Source organism: Erythrolamprus reginae, chromosome 1, assembly GCF_031021105.1.
Source record: "Erythrolamprus reginae isolate rEryReg1 chromosome 1, rEryReg1.hap1, whole genome shotgun sequence".
In the NCBI taxonomy this organism is placed as follows: domain Eukaryota; kingdom Metazoa; phylum Chordata; class Lepidosauria; order Squamata; family Dipsadidae; genus Erythrolamprus; species Erythrolamprus reginae.
In genome coordinates this window covers 149,253,265-149,275,646 of record NC_091950.1, presented here as the reverse complement: position 1 = coordinate 149,275,646, position 22,382 = coordinate 149,253,265, and the positions used below count along the sequence as shown (strand labels likewise).

General features: G+C 37.8%; 1 protein-coding gene across 1 annotated transcript in view; it reads left to right on the top strand.

The window, feature by feature from the left end:
- Positions 1 to 22,382, top strand: part of PLCD4 (phospholipase C delta 4) — a 58,272-nt gene that overhangs the window by 15,047 nt on the left and 20,843 nt on the right. The window contains exons 3-6 of the mRNA XM_070736717.1: positions 1,374 to 1,432; positions 6,151 to 6,309; positions 10,088 to 10,316; positions 11,900 to 12,029. Coding sequence (XP_070592818.1) covers positions 1,408 to 1,432; positions 6,151 to 6,309; positions 10,088 to 10,316; positions 11,900 to 12,029 — 543 coding nt within the window. The 5' untranslated portion in view covers positions 1,374 to 1,407. The remainder of the gene's footprint in view (positions 1 to 1,373; positions 1,433 to 6,150; positions 6,310 to 10,087; positions 10,317 to 11,899; positions 12,030 to 22,382) is intronic.

Sequence of the window (22,382 nt, the reverse complement as noted above, 5' to 3'; positions counted from 1 at the left end):
TATGATCATGCCTTGAGTTTAAAATGCCATTATTTATTTTATGTGTTACTTAAATAGATTTATCTGTTCACCCACCTTGCACACAGTGACTCCAGGTGGCAAGCCACATTGAACAACACTTTACTCAAGTGTTGTTTGCAGGAAAACAGATTTGTATGCATGGGATATAGAAGCACTTGTAAATCATGCAGTGCCTTTGTGGATATAGAAAAATTGCACCACTTGTTTTGTTTATAACAGTATTGTGTAAGAGCTACTATTAAGAAAATCAGTAAGCACCCATGAGACCATTAGATTTTAAATTTAAAATTTCCTAGCCATTCCAGTCAAACAGCTTCGGTTATCTGAAAGCTTCATAATCTTATTCAACAGTCTCTGGTGAATACTGCTAACCACAGGAATTTGTGATAGGACAGTTGTAATTACTGAATTATAATTAATGGCTGAAGGAATAAACTATGTTAATTTAGAGCAAGCTGGACCTTTTGAGCTTTGGTTTGATTTAGTTTTGGTATGATGCTATTTAATGAATGATGCTGGGTTTTTGTTTTTTTTTTAAAGAGCATTTGCAGCCTTTGTTATACATTTTGTTTATTTGTCCTCATGACAGAACTGATCCTATCTTGGGAACTTTTGTTGCTTGGAATACTATAAATCATATACTTTGCTAACACTTAAAAATATGATGAAGCTGGTATGTCCCTAAGCTCAGTACAAAAGAAAGCCTCAAATTTGCAGAACTATCCAGTTAGGAAGGGTGTGAAGTAAAGATAAATAATGTTTGAGAGTTGGAAGTTTTATACTCATAGTTTGCAACTTTAGCTACGATCAATATATGCCAACCTTTCCTCTGGGAATTCAAAGTGTCACATACATATTTGCTTTAGTTTTATCCCTTGTGAGGTAGACCAGGATAAGAGATGGTTCCTAAGTCACCCAATGTGTTTCCATGACTATGAATTTGAATCTGGGTCTTTTTCCAGTCCAATTTCATAATCAGCCACTGACTTAATCTGTGACTTTATACCATTTCCCAAACTGATGTCCTCCAAATATATTGGTCTGCAACACCAACTGTACCCACCAAAAAGCAATACTCAACACTGTTAGAGAACATGAAACTCATAAAAGGTGTTCTGGTTCAATATATAAGTGCTACCATAGTGTTGGAAAGATAAGGGAGAATCCAGCATCTAAAGAGGACTAACTTCTACATCTTTCTAGTTAAAAGTATGCCTTATTTGGAATAATTTTCAAGTAAAGGTACATAAGAATCCAGGAGGAAAATCTCCTTTCAATAGAAATGTTTTTGGAAAGCCAAAAACCCACTTGTTGCTTTTCTTTTAACTTCCTTCTACTTTCTTATGTTATAGGTGTCAATTTTTCAAAGCTAAAGGAGAAAGAACCATGTCTTCACTTCTCTACAGTCCTCGTAAGTATTTTCTGGAATCTCTGAGAAGCTACTGGTACTGGCAAGCCATCTACAGTGGGCCTCCATAATTCAGGCCCACCCATGAATTCAGTCCTCGTAGCCATTACAAGTGTCTACTTGCTTTCTGATCTCTCTTGGAGCCCAAGGGTTACAGTTATGTTGCTACCATCTCATCTCATCTCATCCCAAACTATACTATAACTTGTTGCTAAGATTTTTATTAATATTGATTGTTTCTTCACTGCTTATTTGGCCCCTGTGACAATCATTAAGTGTTGTACCGCATGATTCTTGACAAATCTATATTTTCTTTTATGTACGCTGAAAGCATATGCACGAAGACAAATTCCTTGTGTGTCCGATCACACTTGGCCCATAAAGAATTCTATTCTATTCTATTTAAAATACATAAGTAAAGGCCAGAGGCTGCCTTAAGTCCTCCTTAGTTGCTCCAACTTTAACCCTGCTGTTATGTTCGAAAAAACTCCCTAATATTATGTTCCCGGGTCTATTTGACCCGGACTGCAAATTGATCATTTTAGGTACTTATATTTGGTCTTTTTGAAAGCTTTTTTCACCTGGAAACATGTTTGAACATTTCTGCACACAATGGAATGAAAATTGAACTGAAAAAATTAATCCTTATTGGTTTATTTTGCACATAAATGTGCCCCCCCCGTTTTTGTGAAGGTTTTTTCAATTTATGGATAGTTTTGCTTGCAAAATCCATTCTATTTTACTAAAGTTGGTGTGGGATTGGTAGCTTGAACATTTCTGCACACAATGATATGAAAATTGAACTGAGAAAATTAATCCTTATTGGTTTATTTTGCACATAAATGTGCCTCCCCCCCCATTTCTGTGACATAGTCTTCACTTTATGGATAGTTTTGCTAGCAGAATACATTCAATTTTGCTAAAGTTGGTGTGGGATTTGTAGCTTGAACATTTCTGAACATAATGATATGAAAATTGAAGTGGAAAAATTGATGCATATTGGTTTATTTTGCATATAAAGTTATTTCAATTTATATAAAAATTATGCTGTTAATTTCAAAATTACATACTTTTTTTTAGTAAAATGGATTTCTTTCATAAAATTAGTTATCTGGCTACAATGTGGTTGATTTTCAAAAGGATATTCCAAATATTTCTAGACAAATATGTATAAACAGTGACAATAATGGCACACAGCAAGGCCGGGGGGGGGGGTGTCCCTTTTGTGGCAAAAATAAACCAATAAGAATCATTTTTTTCAGTTCATTTATATTTTTCTTATATTCAGAAATGTTCAATTTAGTATATCAAACCTTTTGGGGGGAAATTCCTTAGGGATTTGTAGCCTTAAAAAATAGAAATTGACACGAAATTCAGAAAGGATGGGGGGGGGGGGTTTTGATCAAAATAAAAATATAAGTCTCAATTTTTCCAGTTCAATTTTCATATCATTATGTTCATAAATGTTCAAACTAGTTTTCCAGTTGAAAAAGTTTTCAAAAATATCAAATTCAAGTACCTAAAAAATATATTTTTGGTCCGGTCATATAGAAACAGAAACAGATTCGAAGTTATGATTTTTTTTTGCCCAGAAAACAATTAGCCACCACCCCAAAAATATTTTTTGATGATCAGCATTGTTAAATTGAGTAAATGGATGCCTAAGATTTTAAAGAATATTTCGGATTTGGAGCATAAAAAAATAAAAAGTGAAAATGGTTGCAAGCAGCGGAGGGGGGGAGGCCTTATTTCTGATGTTAAAAAACCAGTAAGAATCATTTTTTTCAGTTCCTTTATATTTTTCTTATATTCAGAAATGTTCAAGCTACCATTCCCACACCAACTCCAGTAAAATAGACTGCATTTTGCCAGCAAAACTATCCATAAATTGAAAAAAAACTTTCACCAAAACGGGGGGGAGGCACATTTACGTGCAAAATAAACCAATAAGGATTAATTTTTTCAGTTCAATTTTCATTCCATTGTGTGCAGAAATGTTCAAACATGTTTCCAGGTGAAAAAAGCTTTCAAAAAGACCAAATATAAGTACCTAAAATGATCAATTTGCAGTCCGGGTCAAATAGACCCGGGAACATAACATTAGGGAGTTTTTTTGCCCAGCAAAAACTAAGCCCCCCACCCCCCCAAAAAAATTCTCATAGAGAGAACCCCTGAAATGATGAAAAGTCATGAAATTTCAAGTTTCAGATATGCAGGGAAAATTTTTTACAGGGACTCAAACATGGCTTTCAGGTCACATACGACCCGAACAGAACATTAAAGTAGGATGTTTCCTCATAACTAGCCCATAAACAATACCAGTTTTATCATAAGTACAGGATTGCAGGATTCACAGTGTGTGGTAGGAGGGAGACTCCCTCGATACCATGGAACCCCACCATTGTGTGCCTATCGGCTGTAATATCTAAAAGGGTTGTGAGAGGTGGCAGGACAAAGGAGGAACTGACCCTGATGTACCCCTGGATATCAGAAACTTGAAGCCATTGAAGAAGCTACGGCACCTAAAACACGATTTAAGTATTGCCCACAAGATCATATGCTGCAGCATCCTACTGGTCAATGACTACTTCAGCTTCAACCGCAACAACACAAGAGCACGCAACAGATTCAAACTTAATATTAACCGCTCCAAACTTGACTGTAAAAAAATGACTTTAACAATCGAGTTGTCGAAGCGTGGAACTCATTACCGGACTCAATAGTGTCAACCCCTAACCCCCAACATTTCTCCCTAAGACTATCCACGATTAACCTCTCCAGGTTCCTAAGAGGTCTGTAAGGGGCGTACATAAGTGCACTAGTGTGCCTTTCATCCCCTGTCCAATTGTCTTTCCTTTATCTCATATATCATATATATTTTCTTCCTTTCATATATCTTCTCCTCTATTTTTACATATTATCTTTATATATATTACTTCATGTCTATTCTCTTCCATATGTATTGTGCATTGGACAAATGAATAAATAAATAATAAATAAAAGCTAAGTAGCACCTCTCATCCGATCTGCTGCTGCGAACTTGTGGAAGGCACAGAATATGTTTTGACAGATGGCTGGATCTGCAGATTTGCTATTTACTTAAACCCATTAAGCGACTGTGATGAAAGGAAAACATCAGCCTCCTTCTGAGTGAGTCACAGCAGCAGAATGAGAGTGTCTGCAAACTTGGGACCTGCCGAGCTTAAAAATTGCCCCGGGGTTGAAGAAGAAGGTTGAGGAGACAACAGATGCTAGAGGTTAACAAAGAGACAGGTTACGGAGAAAGTGCTTATTAGGACTATATATATTAACTCTTCCACCCTCCTCTACTACTTGTTTGGGACTTAGCTCTTTTCTGGCTGAGAACAGAACTGGTTCCTCAAGCAAGAAACCTTTCCTCAGAGGGAGGAAGGGACCAGAAACTGTTATGTTTGCATGCTGTTAAAAAATGAAGACCCCCGATTGGACCAGACGCAGCCAATAGGAACCCGCAGGCACGACCAATAGAAGGCCTGCAAAGCGCGACCAACCGGGAGCTTCAGTGCGAAGTCTTGAAACAATGTCACCAATCCCGGCACTGGCAACAAAGTATATAAGCGCGGGTTTAGCCGGGGTTTCTCTAACTTCGCTGCCAGCCTGCGAGCTGGATTCTTGGGGTTAATCCTGACTGCCTAATAAAGAGCTGTTGTCACTTTCCTTGCCTCTTGCCTCTGACTTAACAGTGGCGACGAGGGGTTTCGAACCTCTCCGCAAAAGACCAGAGATGGCTACACCAATACCCCACGCTTTGCCTTTCTTCAACCCCGAAGAGGACACATGGATGGCCTACATGTCCACAGAAACTTTTCAAGTAAAGAGTTGCTCCTAGGCCTAAATCTGATGCTGAAATGATTATTGAGATTGCTGGCGCGAGACCAGAAGGAAAAGCCTCCAACTGTTGCTGTGTGAGACCTCTTGTCTTCGTAGGATGGACTCTTCTTATTTTGGACTGCTGAGGTTCTAAAAAGTTTTATTCTTCTTCTCCTCAACTCTTGTCCCTGAACGCTCAAGTGATTGAAGGGATTAAACTTCAGCAAACTCCCTACATCTTATGGAGAGTCTAGAATTTGCTTTCCATTCTAATAATCAGCTCCTCACTCCTCTGTCTATAAGGATCCCTGCCATATCCAGTTCCAGCTCCAGTTTGACCCTTGGTTAAGCAAAGTGATTGGTGGATATATTCTTAGATGCTCAACTGCATATAGGAAATGTTTGGAACCTGCTGAGTATTGAGTGAATTGCAAACCACTGAGTATTGCAAAGGAGTGAGTGACGGGATATCTAAATTTGTGCACCTCTTAAATTTACTGTTTTCTTTTATGGAAACAACCGTATTCACAAGTACTGCACACAAATAATAAATATGCATACCACTTTGGAAAAATACGACACTTTAAATGATGTATCAGTTTGTGTTCACTTAGGAAAACATTGAACCACAAACATTAACCAGAATGCTTAACCTTTGCATTTTAAAATATAATCTTTATTACAAATAAATGGGGGAAGGGAATACAAAAAACAAAAGGTCCATTTAGTCATTGGTATAAATTCGTGCAGCTTTAAAGTATGCAATTCTAAAATAGTATACATATTTACATCTTTGCATTTAATGGCATATAGTTGTTACTCTACTAGAACTAACACAAACCCTGACTTGAAATATCCAATCCTCTTCTCAGGTATGCAACTGGATGACAATCTTGTTCAAATGCAACAAGGAACAATGATGCGCAAGGTGAAATCCAAGAATTGGAAGAAACAACGATACTTCATGTTGCAACAGGACTGTATGACAGTCTGGTACAAATCTAAGATGTCTGGCAAAGCCAAATCAGCTTGTGAGTCTGATTACCTGCACCATATTATTTGCAAGAGCGCTGATTCTCAATAGCAATGCCTTTGAGCGTGGGCTTTCAAATAGTATAAGTGGGAAATATTGTACAAATTTACCCACAAGGCTATATAAAAATGTTTGTGAGTATCAATCCTGAAAAGGATTGAGGGCTCACAATAAGAGCAGAAAGACTACTCTTGGTATTGGTTTGCATGGTTTCAAAGAAGAAGATAAAGTTTTGCATAATATTATGGGGAATGTAGATGCGTATGTCCATATGTGCGCTCTCAAAGCCTCACAATTTCTCATGATATTTTGCAAAATAAATTGTGTAGGCTTTGTTTAAACTGTTTATGTTTGGGAAAACAAGAGTTTGAGATGTAGATATTGTCACAAACCATCCTCTACTACCATGTCAGAAACAGCCTGTTTGGACTATAATAAATCATTTCTGGAGGTCAATGGATAAAGAAAAGAATCTGCTTTCAAACAAGGTTTCTTTTTATTATAAAAGTAGAAAAATAACGTATGCCATAGGAGGCATATAAAATGCGTCTTTACATCATGGCAGCTAACAAAGGACTAACAAGGGCGGCATAAAAATTGAATAAACAAATAAATAAATAAATATAAAATGGAGAATCTGGAGAGGGCGAATGTGATGCATTAATGATGAGGCAGGATTTTACATAATAATAGAAGGAGTTAATAAAACACACACTGTTAACTATTTAATTACTTAATAACTTTGAATGTCTCTGAATGTCTCTGGGGCTGTCAATACTCAGCGTGACAGGTATAGCCATCCCCATGATTGTCTATGTAGTGGAAGTCCCATTGCTACTTAGTGGATATTATGCAATTGATCTCATCTAGAGCAATATTTCCCAACCTTGGCCACTTGAAGATATTTGGACTTCAACTCCCAGAATTCCCCAGCCAGCAAATGCTGGCTGGGGAATTCTGGGAGTTGAAGTCCAGATAACTTCAAGTGGCCAAGGTTGGGAAACACTGATCTAGAGCATACCAACTTAAGAGAAGAATGTTGAATAGAATAAATTCAGCCATCAAATGTATTGTATCAAACTGCCAATTAAGAATATTTTTATGGCATGTTGTTGTATCTCCCATAGAGGCATTGAATCCCTTATTGCAGTGATGGGCTACCAAAATTTTTACTACCACACTATGGCCGTGGCTTATGCATTTTGTGTCAACATCTTTCAGTGCAAATTGGGGTGGAGCTCCATTTTCGCTACTCCACTGCGTCCCCCCCCGGTCTGGGCAGTAGCCCACCCCTGATTATCTACTATATAGTGTGTATTTACACACACGCACACACTGCTTTTCTAAAATTATACACATTCAACCACATTTACTGTGATAGAAAAAACAGAGCCCAGAAGGGCCCAGAAGGGAAAAAAAGAAAAAAATTCAAAATGTTGCTACCAGTACTGTGTACCTGACCAAAATTTTGCTACCGGTGCTGTGTACCAGACGGTACCCATAGGAGCCCACCACTGCCTTATTGGCATTTCTCTGCTTGCTGCTGCTGAATAAGTGGCATCCTGAGTGCAGTCAGCTTCTCTTCAGCCAGGGGTAAAATTCAGTAAGTTCTGACAGGTTCTTGAGAACCAGTAGCAGAAATTTTGAGTAGTTCAGAGGTCTGGCAAATACCACCTCTGCTGGCCCCAGAGTTGGGTGGGAATGGAGATTTTGCAATATCCTTCCTCCGGGGTGGGGAGGGAATGGTGCTTTTGTAGTATCCCTCCACTGGAGTCAGGTGGGAATGGAGATTTTGTAGTTTCCAAGCCATGCCAACCAAGCCACACAGTGAAGGGCTGTTAGTCTTTGGTGCTACAGTGCGCCCTCTGTTGGGGGGATGCATCCAGTGCATGTGCGTGCCTGTTGGTGTGTGATTTATGTTCTGTGCAAGTGAAATCTCATCCGAGGAAGTGCGTGCGAGTGAGATTTTGGCGATTTTCACCGATATTTTTGCATCCGAGCATGCGCAGCAGTAAAAAAATCGCTGAAAATCGCTGAAATCTCACTTGTGCAACTGTCCTCAATTGAGATTTTACTTGCTGCACATGCGCAGGAGCCAGATCTTATGCGGGCGCACAAGGGGGGCATATCAGGGATGCGCAGGTGCATGTGCCTCCCAAAATTTCCTACCAGGTGTTCTGTCGGCGTGTCTCAACCGCCCGTAATTACAGGGTAATTAGTCCAGGAAGACACACACCACACGATAAAAGGAAAACCCAAAAGTTTTTATAAACAGAAAACCAGAAACAGCTCCCTTTTTAAATGTCAAATGGTACACACAAGGCACAGGTTAAATGCAATTCAATTGCTCACCCAATAACTAGGAAATTGACTCCAATTCTAAAGTCCAGAGAGTTCACACACAATCTCGAACAGCACAAAAACCACGATCTTGACGAAACAATGAATCAGATAAAGTGCCATGAGGCTAAAACACCAGGCTGCACTTTTATCTGTAGCACTAATTACAGCAGCCCCACCCAACCACAGGTGGCCTCATTTTCTCTTGTTATAATCCTTCGGTTGTTGTCTCCTATGCATCACTCTACGCATGCGTGGATGTGTCATTAATTCTTGTTCAGAATCCAGGGATGATACAAATGATTGATCTCCTCCTGGGCTGTCTGCCAAGCTCCCCTCTTCCCTATCACTCACGCTTCCTTGGTCAGAGGAGGCTTCGTCGGCAGATTCCATCGGGAGCAAAACAGGCCTGTGGCACGTGGATGTTTCCCCCACATCCACCTGCACATTCCTTGGGGCAGGAGCTGGGCCAGAGCTAACCACAACACCGGGGTAGAGCACCTGATCGCACCGGCTACTGCCACCACTGAAGCCACACCACACCCACCAGACCACGCCCACAGAACTGGTAGTTAAAACAACTATCACCACTGTATTCATCTAATAATGAGAATCCTGCTCTGGGATTATGCCGGATATATTTTTATTCATATCATTTACAGTACAGTGTTCCCTCGATTTCTGTGGGGGATGCGTTCCGAGACCGCCCGCAAAAGTCGAATTTCCGCGTAGTAGAGATGCGGAAGTAAATACACCATTTTTGGCTATGGACAGTATCACAAGCCTTCCTTTAACACTTTAAACCCCTAAATTACCATTTCCCATTCCCTTAACAACCATTTACTCACCATTATTAATTAATTAATTAATTATTTATTGGATTTGTATGCCGCCCCTCTCCGGAGACTCGGGGCGGCTAACAGCAACAAAAAAACAGTGTACAATAGTAATTTGGTATTAGAAATTATTATTATTATTATTATTATTATTATTATTATTATTATTATTATTGGTACTCACCATTGAATAAGACACTTAGTGATCCTGATATTTATAAACATAATTATTTATTAACAATAATTATTTTTTTGTTATTTATTTGCAAAAATTATTAGTTTGGTGATGACATATGACGTCATCGGATGGGGGGAAACCGTGGTATAGGAAAAAAATCACAAAGTAATTTTTAATTAATATTTTTTGAAAAACCGTGGTATAGGCTATTCACGAAGTTCGAACCCGTGAAAATTGAGGGAACACTGTACTTTATTTTCTTGGCTCTAATTTTAAAAAAGCAACAACACCCAATCACTTCAATTCCTTTGTTTGTGTTTGTGTTTATGTTCAGTCCAGAAAGAGAAGCAAGGAATGCTTTTATAACTTAAACATAACCTTCTATGTAAGGGCTTATCTTTTCTATTTATTCTCCTCTCAAGTTTCTGTAAGTGATGTGGAGACGATGCGTGAAGGACATCAATCAGAGGTGCTGCGAAGTCTGGCTGAAGAGTTCCCTGCCGAGTGCTGTTTCACTGTTGTCTTCTATGGGCGGCGTAGCAATCTAGACCTCATTGCCAGTTCTGCCGAGGAGGCTCAGTGTTGGATCCAAGGTTTGAGGCGCCTCATAGAGATGGTCATTAACATGGATCAGAAAGAGAGGCTTGATCAATATCCTTACTTTTAATTATCTGCCATTCTTTTCAGAGCTTTTTTTGCAAAAAAGTGGGGGGGACTCAGCTTGAGTCTAATACTAGAGACACACTGACATGTCTATGTTTATTCCAGAATGACAATTTAAAGGAAATGTCTTTATTTATCCTTGCTATTAATTTAAAATATAAGATTTAATTTAAAACAGAGGTCCCCCAATCTTTTAGACTTCAGGGACCACTAAATTCATAATTATAAATCCCGCGGACCACTAATATGATCTGCCTAATGACTGATGTGGTGGGCGTGGCTGAGTAGTCATGTGACTGGGAGGGCATGACCAACTTGATGTCACTTATGTCGATGGGCACCTTGCCTGCCTCTACTCGCCCCTCCCTTCCCAGCCACTCCTCACCTGCCCGCCCAGGCTGCTTAGGACCCCAATAAGAAGCAGTTGCAGGAGTTACCGTAAGCAGCCACCAAGAGTGTTGGCAAAATGGGTGGCTCAGTTCAAATTGGAGGCTCAGCAGAAGCACCTCACTAAGGATTTCGACCATAGTCGGAAGTTCTGTCCCCTTCTGACCCATATAAAAAGACCCCAAAGGGGGAGACTTTCTGCAGCAACACAAACTTTCATTGCACATATCCGCCCCAGGGCCTGTAGTTTAAGTGTATATTGCACTTAATCAGGGGTTTCCATCCTTTGATTCAGTGCTATTTAAAAAAACACAAAATAATTTTACTGCAGACCACCAAATTTTTCACTTGGACCACTGGTGGTCCCCAGACCACCAGTTGGTGACTGTTGGTTTAAAATGTAATACTTTCCTCCCTTTATAAAATGTAAGAAACAAACAGCCAAAAAGAATTTTCTCTTCCATTGCAGTTCCTGATCACTTCCCATAATAATTAATAATAATAACAACAACAACAATAACAACAACAACAACAGCAACAACAACAAACAAAATAATAATAATAATAATAATAATAATAATAATAATAATAATAATAATAACAACAACAACAACACCCCTCTCTGAAGACTCGGAGTTATGATGAGTTCTGAAATAACAAGGTGTCAAATCAATGCATGCTCATCTCCAGTGTGTTTTGTTTGGACAAAAATATATGTGGTGTCATCGTTCCGAGTAATGAACTAAGGGAAGGCAGAACTCCGACACTTTGTTTGGGTTCAGGAAACCCTTTATTGGGTACATCATATCGGCACTTAGAAAGGTGAAGCTAGCTCTAAATAGCTCCTGCTTCGGGGATAGTTAAAAGAATAGGATTTTCCCACTCACCCCTGTTTCTTTAAGTCACATGGGTCAATCAAGTCAGCCACAGTTTCTCGCTCAACTCCAACAGCTGTCCATTCACAGGGCCTTGGTTCACACACTGGCTGGTAGATGTTTAGACTAGCAACTGAGACACCACATTCCTAAATTTCCCGCATCTCTCGTTCCCACGAATGGCAACGAAGAAACAATACAGGAGTAAGCATGAGAAAGAATAGCTTCGGCTGAGGCCGTTTTGCAGGTTGACCCGTTGTTGACCTGATCCTATGAGTCTGTTTTCCTTAATCCACACCTGGGTTGCACATGGATCTGTGACTGGTTTTTAAAAGCTGATAAAGATAACGATGGGCGGATGAACTTCAAAGAGGTCCAGCACTTGCTCAGGATGATGAACGTGGATATGAATGAAGACCGTGCCTTCCAGCTCTTCCAGGTAAATCTCTATGAGCCAAAGTGGAGAATAGGTGGAACTAGGGCAGTAATGGGCAGCCAAAATTTTTACTGCCACACTGTGGGTGTGGCTTATTTTGTAGGTGTGGCTTAGTGGTCATGTGACTGGGTAGGAGTGGTTTGCCAGCCATGTGACCAGGTGGGAGTGGCTTGAATGATCATCATCGTTCAAGTGAACTGTTAAGTCCTCGACTTACAACCTTACCAGTGTTGCTCGCTGGGGTGACAGTTTGCTTCCCATTTCCCGCGCTCTCCTTACTGGGTCACCCCCCTGCCTCAAATTGAGTAGCTAGGTGAACGGGTGCTGCCAGAAGCATAAATGCTGCCAGTGCCGCTTCCACCCACGCCTTCTGCTTGCACCTCGGGAAGGAGGTGGCTGCGTGAGGCTGGAGGGAAGCCGGGCAGGAGAGAGGGAAGCTCGTCTGAGGCCAGGAAGGAGGAAAGAGGAAAAAAGCAAGGAGCACAGATGCAGCAGTAGCAGCAGGGGGAAAAAGGAGAGTCAAGCTGAGCCCAGTAATCCAGGAAGTGACAGCCACTGATCAGCTGGAGCTGCGCACGCATCTTCATTTCCACCAGTGGAACCCCGTCCTGCCTGCTGCCCACCCCTGAACTAGAGTATGTAAAATAGTGATTCCTTTGCTAGTTCATAAGAAGGCAACACAAAGTCACATTGCCACCATCATTCACTGCTGAGAGTACAGATATATTTCTAGCCCCTCTTGGTCTCTGCTTATAATGTTTATCTTCAGACTTCGATTTGTTTTCTATTTATACACCAATGGACTATCCATTTGGTTGTGGCCCCAAATGCTTTGTTTTCTGGAATACAATTACTCAGGCCAACCTGACGCTGTCAGTCATCAGTTTAATCTTCTCTTCCTCAGTCAGCATGGTGGATAAAAGTAGCAGGATTTGTAGCCTGGCACTTTTTGAATACCATAATCAGTTGTAAAATTGAGTGATAAAAGGGTTAACCGATAATTAAACAGCCTCTGTTTTCTTAGCTTGTCTGCTTATAGTAAATGCAAGCCCGTTAGATGAGGCTCATGCCAAACACTGCAACAAATCGTCCATGTAATAGCAACTGCGGTATGCATCTTCCTCTGTTGCTGAATTGAACTGCTCTGCACCCATCCTTGCATTAACAAAAAAAGGATGAAATGTGTCTTCTCATTGCCATTCTCTATTCTCCTTTCTATTGCTTCATATTGGATTTCCCTCCAAATCCTAATAAATGGTACATAAGCTTTCTTTGGAGAGCATCAGAATTGTTGAAGATATAAACTCAGTGGTACCGAGTCTTCAAACTCAGAGGTGAAATTCAGCAGGTTCTGACCAGTTCTGGAGAATAGGTAGCAGAAATTTTGATTAGTTTGGAGAACCGGTAAATATCACCTCTGACTGACCCCGCCCCCATCTATTCTCTGTCTCAGCCGATCAGGAGGAAATGGGGATTTAGCAGTAACTTTCCCCTGGAGCCACACCCACCATGCCATGCCACGCCCACCAAGCCACACCCACAGAATAGTTAGTAAAAAATTTGAGTCCACCACTGTTCAGAATCTCATGATCCACTGTCCATGAGACAACTGTGGGATGTAGATAGAAAATTTAGAATATACTCAGTGGGCTCTCTATTTTGTGAGATTGCTTAGTTCAGATCACTTTTATTTTATTTTATTCATTGGCACATGTGCACAAACTCACACATGGCCATATAGTTTTTGATTTAGTGTCTGGTAACATTCATTAGTTATGTGCTACACTTTGCCTATCTTATATTTCCTGAAAAAGAAACCTTTTTTTTTGTTATGGAATTTTTCGGAGTATAAGACATACCTTAATTTTGGGGGGAGGAAAACAAAGGAAAAAAATTCTGCCTCTGCTTCCCAGCAAATAGCAAACAGTACAGACGATATACACAGTTTGCTATTTATTTCTGTGCTTGTGTGCCTGACCCATAGAAAAAGCAAAGAATTGGGACTTCCGGTTTGGAGGAGATCGCGGCGGGACGTTTCTGGCAGGGCTCTGCCAGGCGATCCCTTCTACCCCCTCCGAAGGTCGCATTTGCGATCGGATCGGGCCCGGATGGCCCGATCCATGAACAGGGGGCTCTCCTCTGCCCGAGGACCCATCGCCAGGACTCCGGAGGCAGCGGTTCGCCCCGCAGCTTCGGAGACGGGAGAACCGCTCCTCTTTGCTTAAGAGGACCGGCCAGCGCTTTCTCCCCTCACCCAGCGGGAAGAAGGAAAAATCCAAGAAGTGAAAGTACAAAATATCTTGATTGAAAAAGAATATAGCAGAGAAAGGACCTAAGGTAAAAAATTTCCATTGTGTTTCGTGTTCAAAAGCAGAAGATCGTGAAAGTTTTAAGTAAAAGTCTTTTTTTCTTCTGGGCGAAAGTGAAAGTTTTTCCCTGTTTGAATTCATCCGCAAATAACAGCCGGATCTAATTTTTTTTTACTTTTACTTTTCCATCTTGAACGTGAACTTTGGAACCTATAAAATAATTTCTTGACTTTATGGTTTAACAAAATAGCTTAAATTTGACATGACTATTTAGAAAATTTTAACTGCTAAAGGAAATTACTAGTGATGTTTAGAATTTGTTTTTGATAGACTGTTAAAATCATAATGTTCTGGGCTTAAATCTTGAAGCGGAGGAACACAGTCTTGCTGCCTTTTTTTTTTTTCTCTCTTGTTGCTCTTTTTCACAACATGAAATAATTTAATAACTATGAACTAAATGGAATCTAGAAGAGATTGAAATCACTTCTTTTTTGGATTACTTACTATTGGATTAACCTATTTGGATTACTTGCTGAGCCTTTCTGGATTATCTGCTGACTCCTGTTGGATTATTTGTTGAGAATTCTTTTGTTTAACATCTGCCCTGCTGCACGGAAATTAACTTGACTCCATCTTGGGATTTGTTTCTTTGTTCCTGCCTTGAACTTGGAAAATAAACTGACTTCATTCCGAATACAAGCAAGCTTTTGATTTGTCTTACTCTTTGAACCTTGAATTGAAATCAAATACAACTTCACCCTCTGAGACTTGGATCTTCATCTTTACTTTCTAGCAAAATTACAGGATCTATAAGAAGAACTTAAGTATATAATATTGCTATTGTGTCTTTGAATAATTATTTTTTTCTTCCTGACTTTCCTTTGACTTTTTTTCTATTCCTTGTGCATTCTTATTATTAGAAGAAGTTTAGCTTGAACTATATGCATTGTTAATAACCCTTGGGTTCCTGCTCTATTTTAAATAGTTGAATTAAAATATTACCCTCCTTTTTTTCCCCTTTGAACAACTCTTTTCACTTTTCCTTAATAACTTTAATAACTTTTATTTTTTCCCTTTCTCCTCTTCCTTCCCTCCTCCCAAAGTTTCCCCTCCAATGCTTTTCCTTCTGTTTTCTATATATAGCTGATATTTCTTTCCTTCTTTTATTTCTTGTCTCTCTCTTATTTGCAAAGGTTAATACCTGTTCTCTCTTCCTGTGGCATTGAATAATAATATTTTTTTTGAATTCTGTTATTAATTGAATTGGTATTGAATTGGTATAGTTATATTATAAGGGAATTTCTTTTTTTAACAAAATACACTGAACAGATTTGGAATTTATAGCAATTTTTTTCTTTTTCACTATATATAAATTGAAACCAATTTTAAATTTGAAATAGTGGATTCTAATTTGACAATGTCCCATACCTCAACCCTTGTTAAAACAGCAAAAAAACAAACTACACCAACTACCCTCTCTCCACAAGTGTCACCGCATTCTTCCCCCTCGCACCAGGTGTTAACCATGTCCACCAAAGATAAAGACAAAGACAAAACAATGCAGTCTAACCTTGCAACTATACATGAGACTTTAAATACTTTGAAGGACTTCATGGTTAAATCACAAGAAGACGCCACTCAACAAAGAGAGGCCATAAAGGAGGAGGCAACACAACAAAGAGAAGCCATAAAGGAGGAGGCAACACAACAAAGAGAAGCCATAAAAGCTGACTTGGCAGAATTCAAAGTGGAGATGGCCCAAATGAAAGTTGACATGGGTGAGATGAAAGACCAGATAAAGCAGATCCAACAAACACTTCAAGAAAGTGATGACCGAGTTAAAAAAGTTGAAGAGCAATCTGATAAAAATGAGAAAAGAATGGACTACCTTGAAGGGAGAGCTGATGAAAGATACAGAAGATATGATGAATCAATCATCCAGCTGGAGATGCAACGAGCTTCGTACGGACTTCGATTTCAGAATATAAAAGAGGAAAAAGATGAAGATTTAAAAATGACTATGGCGGAAATTATTGGAGGTATACTCCAAGAGGACCCTACAGCTTTACTGAAAGAAATCGATGAAGTATACAGAATCTCGAATAGCTATATCCGTCGACACAACCTCCCAAGAGAGATACATATTAAGTTTACAAGAAAAGCGTTGCGAGATGAGATACTTCATTATTCAAGAAATTCCCAGCCCCAACGACATGGAGTAGACATAAAGATACTAAAACAAGTTCCAAGAAGTGTCAGAGAAAACAGAAGAGCTTATCACTTTTTAACGAAAATTTTGATCAAAGAAAATATCACTTACCGTTGGCTTATTCCACAAGGACTTTCTCTGACATGGCGTTCTACAAGGTACAAACTGGAAAACGTAGAACAAGCCATGTACTTTCTTGAAAAGAGTGGCATCGGCCACTCCGATCACACAAGTAAGCAACAAGTGGTCCAACTACAACCAGCTCAACAGCAACCAGGGGAAAAATTACCAACTCAGCAAGAAGAAGATCTGGGAGCTACTGCTCAAGTAATAGAGCAGGACCAAGGTTCTAGAAGAGTTCAACCTCAGCGAGAAACCAAAAAAACCCATTAAATGACAACAAATAAAGACTTAAAAATCTTTTCCGTAAATGTCAATGGACTTAACGAACCAAGAAAAAGGAAGCAAATTTTTTCTAAAATTAGAAATCAAAATGTTCAGATTGCAATATTACAAGAAGTTCATATTAAAAAAGATAACCAAAAATTACTGTTGAATCCCAAAATTGGAAAAATGTACGCTGCATTAGCAGACCAAAAAAAAAGAGGTGTAGTGATGTATGTTAAGAATTCTATAAATTCCAAACAAATATATAAGGATAAAGAGGGTAGGATACTGATTGTACAAGTTGATATTGAACCTAGACCTCTAGTGGTTGTTTCTATTTATGCTCCCAATGAAGATCAAATGACATTTTATAAAAATTTACATCAAATAATAATAGACTTAGCTATCGACAATGTATTGATAATAGGTGACTTCAATGCTATCGCGAATAGACAATTAGACCATTCAGGACGGGGAGGCAATAAAAAAAGGGAAAAAGGTAAAAAAACAAGAAGGAATTTGCTACCTAGTACTTTCCAAAAAATGAAAGCGGAATTATTACTAAGTGACATTTGGAGGGAAAGACACCCTCACAAAAGGCAATTTACCTTCTACTCCAACCCTCACAAAATTTGGACGAGAATTGACATGTTATGGGCGCCAAAAACGGTGGCAGAACAAATAAGAGAGGTTGAGATAGATGTTAATACATGGGCTGATCACAACCCAATAGTGGTCTATATGACGATGAATAATAAACAGAACAACTGGCGGATGAATAGATATATATTAAATGATAAGAAATATAAGGATTGGATTGAGAAGGAATTAAAAATATTTTTTGAAATTAATAAAACATCAGACACTACTCCACAGAATTTATGGGACACAGTTAAAGCGTATATAAGAGGCTTAACAATATCTTATACAGCAAAACATAATAAGGAAAAGAAATTAGAGTACTTACAATTAACAAATGAACTAAAACAATTAGAATCCTTATCGCAGCAACACATTAAGAACAGAGATTTAAAGACAGAAATAAATGTAATTAAACATAAAATTAGAGTTATAGAACAAAACCAACTAACTGAAAAGATCAAAAGAGCAAAGCAACAATATTTTGAACACGCAAATAAACCCGGCAGATGGCTAGCGTATAAACTTAGAAAACAGAGCCAATCAAAATTAATCCAAAAATTAGAAGATAAAGACGGTATAATAAAATATGATACAGAAGGTAAGGCAGACATTGTGTATAATTTTTATAAAGAGTTATATGCTAAAGATCATGTTACTGAAGATGAAGTTTTTAACTATTTAAAAGCTTCAAATTTACCACAAATAACAGAAGACCAACAGGCCACCATGGATGGACCAATAACAATGGAGGAACTCCTAACAACAATTAAAAAACAGAAAAGTAATAAGGCCACAGGCCCAGATGCCATACCTGCAGAATGGTACAAGATAGAGAATGAAACAATAAGAAACCACATGTTAGAAACCTTTAATTTATGTAGACTTGAGGGAAAAATCCCCAAATCTTGGTCAGAATCACTGACAACCTTAATACACAAACAGGGTACAGAACCAGAAAAAATTAAAAACTATAGGCCTATATCATTATTAAATGTAGACTATAAGATATTTATTGCCATCTATGCAGAGAGACTCAAAAGAGTTATAAATGGAATAATACACCAAGACCAAAATGGGTTTCTTCCAGGGAGACAAATTAAAAATAATCTTAGAACTGTAATAAATATACTAGAGTACTATGAACAACACCCAGACAAGACGGCATCTTTAATGTTTCTAGATGCTCAAAAGGCCTTCGACAACGTTAATTGGATATTCATAAAAATGCAATTAAATAAAATGAGATTTGGCCCAAAATTTGTTAACCTAATAGATACTATATATTCAAAACAAACAACGAACATAATACTGAATAACAATCAATTACCAACACTTGATATAAACAAGGGAGTTCGTCAAGGTTGTCCTATATCACCATTGTTATTTATCATGACTCTTGAAACCTTATTAATTAAAATAAGAGTGGACCCTAAAATAAAAGGTTTAACTGTAGGAGACGAAACCTACAAACTCCAGGCCTTTGCAGATGATCTAATGTTCATAATTGAAGAACCGACAACAACAGTTCCTACTTTACTGCAAACCATTGAACAATACGGAAACGTAGCAGGTTTAAAGATAAATAAAAGCAAAACACATTTCTTGACCAAAAATATGAATAAAACACAAGAAACTAAATTAGAAAGTATTTCTGGAATAAAGACTGTAAAAAAAGTAAAATATTTAGGAATAAATTTAACAGCGAAAACAATAACATTAAAAAATGATAACTATATAAAATTATTAGCAGAAATTAAAAAAGATTTAGCAATGTGGAATAATTTGAAAATATCTTTTTTAGGAAGAATTGCAACAATTAAGATGAATATTTTACCCAAGGTTTTATTTCTTTTTCAGGTAATACCAATAAACCCAGGGGGAATTTTTTTTAAAACTTTAACAAACCTAGTTAAAAAATTCATATGGCAAGGGAAAAAAGCAAGGATAAAAATGAATTGCTTAGAAGATATTAAAGAAAGAGGAGGATTTGGCCTTCCAAATTGGAAACTATACTATCAGGCTGCTGCATTAACATGGCTTAGAGAGTGGATAATCCTAGATAACAAAAGAACACTTAACCTAGAAGGACATGATTTAATGCTTGGATGGCATGCATTTTTATGGTATGATAAGGACAAAAACCATTCATATTTTAAAAGGCATACATTAAGGAAATACTTATTAGAAGTATGGAAAGACATAAAGAAAAATCATTTTTTAAATATCCCAGAATGGCTAGCTCCTTTAGAAGCAATAACGCATCCAAAGTCTATAAAGGACAAGAAAATAACTCATAGATATAAAGAATTATTAAATGATCAGATGAAGCTTAAATCTAGAATTGAACTACAAGAAGAAGGGATAATAATAGACTGGTGGCACTACGCCCAGATCCGATCTAGATATCAGAAGGATAAAACTCTTTACATTTTTAATAAAAGTAAGAATCCTTTAACTACTTTAATTACCACTAATTCAATAAAAATGATAGGGAAAATATATAAACTACTCATCGCTCATAAAAATATAGAGTTGACTTTAAAAGACACTATGATAAGATGGTGTAGAAATATTGGCAAGGAAATAGACATAGATACATGGGAGAAAGTGGGGATTAATAATTGGAAAATGACTAAATCAGTTTCATTAAAAGAAAATCAAATTAAAATGTTTTATAGATGGCATCTCCCACCAAATAGGATAGCAAAAATGTTTCCCAAAACATCCCCAGTATGCTGGAAATGTAAGAAGGATATAGGAACTTATTACCATCAATGGTGGACATGTGGTAAAGCAAAAACATATTGGAAGATGATTGAAAAAATATTAAAAGAAATAATAAAGCAAGATATAGATAACACCCCGGAATTTTACTTACTAGGTGTTACAAATCAGACCTACAAGAAAGAAATTCTTTATTTAATTATACACATATTAACCGCGGCTAGAATAATATATGCGCAAAATTGGAAAGGGGAGGAAATCCCCAAGGAAGAAGAGGTTATAGCCAAAATATTAGATTGCGCTGAAATGGACATGATGACAAGAAGATTAAACGATCAAGAAGATACTAAATTTTATGAAACATGGAACAATGTTTATAAATGGATAGATAAGAAAAAATAAGACATATAGATTGATTTTTAGTTATTTTTTTTGTATTTGTTTTTACCTAGGTGATAACAATATTAATACTAGTTCAAAAGTACTTTTTGATGATTATGATATAGTAGTGTATGCACAAGTATAAGCAATATATTAAGATCTTTGATGTATAATAGTTGAAATTAGCTTAAATGTTTGGATTGATGGTTTGACATTATTTTATCATAGTAATTAGGATTATATTAAAGGTATTTTTTGGCAACTATGTTATACTAATCCTATTTAACATCTACATCGAATTCAAGATTTGTAAAACTTTAACTCAAACTTATTAACTTTTTTTCTACAATAGTTAACATATATTTAATTACGTATTCTTTTTCTATATTTGAATGTATACTTTCATAAGAAGCGGGGGAAATACACCCCCACTTTATGTTTATTGTTTGTATGTATTTGTTTGTTTTTATGAAAATTAATAAAAAAATTTAAAAAAAGAAAAAAGAAAAAGCAAAGAATTGGAGAAATGTATCTTGTGGCAGTATATTAATGCCAGAAAGTTTTTAAAATGTAGTCACACTAACTCCTCCCAATTATTGAAATAGATCTAGTCCAAACATGACTAAGTCAGGGTCGAACTCAGCTGTCTTATCTTAATACTAAAATGGGACACTGTTACATTTCAGACTATTCTTGTACAGATGCTGTTAAAATTGATGTGGCTTTCTGGAAGTATAGTTATTCTCTGCTATTTAAAATAAGATATAATAGTACTGGGCCTCTTCAGATGGAGCATTTATTTTGCTAAGTTGTCTAGAACAATAATAAAGCAGTCTTTAAAAATTAAGTGTAACAATTTGAACATTCTATAGCAGTGGTTCTCAACCTTTCTAATGTTGCGACCCCTTAATACAGTTCCTCATGTTGTGGTGACCCCAAACCATATGTCTAGCAACAATTCTCCCAACAGATCTTTAAGCTGATTGGCAAGAGGTCAGAGGGACACCTCCCCTGTAAACGCCTGATTGGTTGGATTATAAAAATATGTTCCAAGGCGCCAGAATAGAAGCTTTAGTTCCTAACACAAAATTTGTCTTTTCCCAAGGTCTTAGGTGACCCCTGGGAAACAGTTGTTTGACCCCCAAAGGGGTCCCGGCCCCCAGGTTGAGAACCACTGTTCTATAGGCATTTATGGTTATTATTATATCTCCTTGCAGCAAACAACAAACAGCCATTTTTGGCACAACCTCCTTAGCATAAGAAAATAAAACTCTGCCTCTCCCTCCCAGCAATATGCCTCCTTGTAGTTTTAGTTTCACTTTTAGTTTTAGCACAAGCAGCTAACAGTTTCATGGCCTATTGCCGCCTGTCTGCAGCCTGAATCAGTTGATGATCAGGAGGCAGATAATCAGTTGCTTGTGTTAATCAGGCTCTGCGCTGTTTGCTGCAAGGAGGCAAATTGCGGGGAGGCAGAAGCCAAAGGGTGGGGGTGACTTGGCAGGGCTACACCCAAGTTTTCACCCTCTTTTGGGGAGGGGGAAGGGAAGATGTGTCTTATACTCTGAAAAATATGGTACTTCGTTAATATTTATTCAAATCCAGGTTTCCTAATCTCAGGAATCATCACACACACACACACACACACACAATGATTCAATTTTTAAGAAGATGAAGGAAAACATTAGTTTAACCTCAATATGAGTG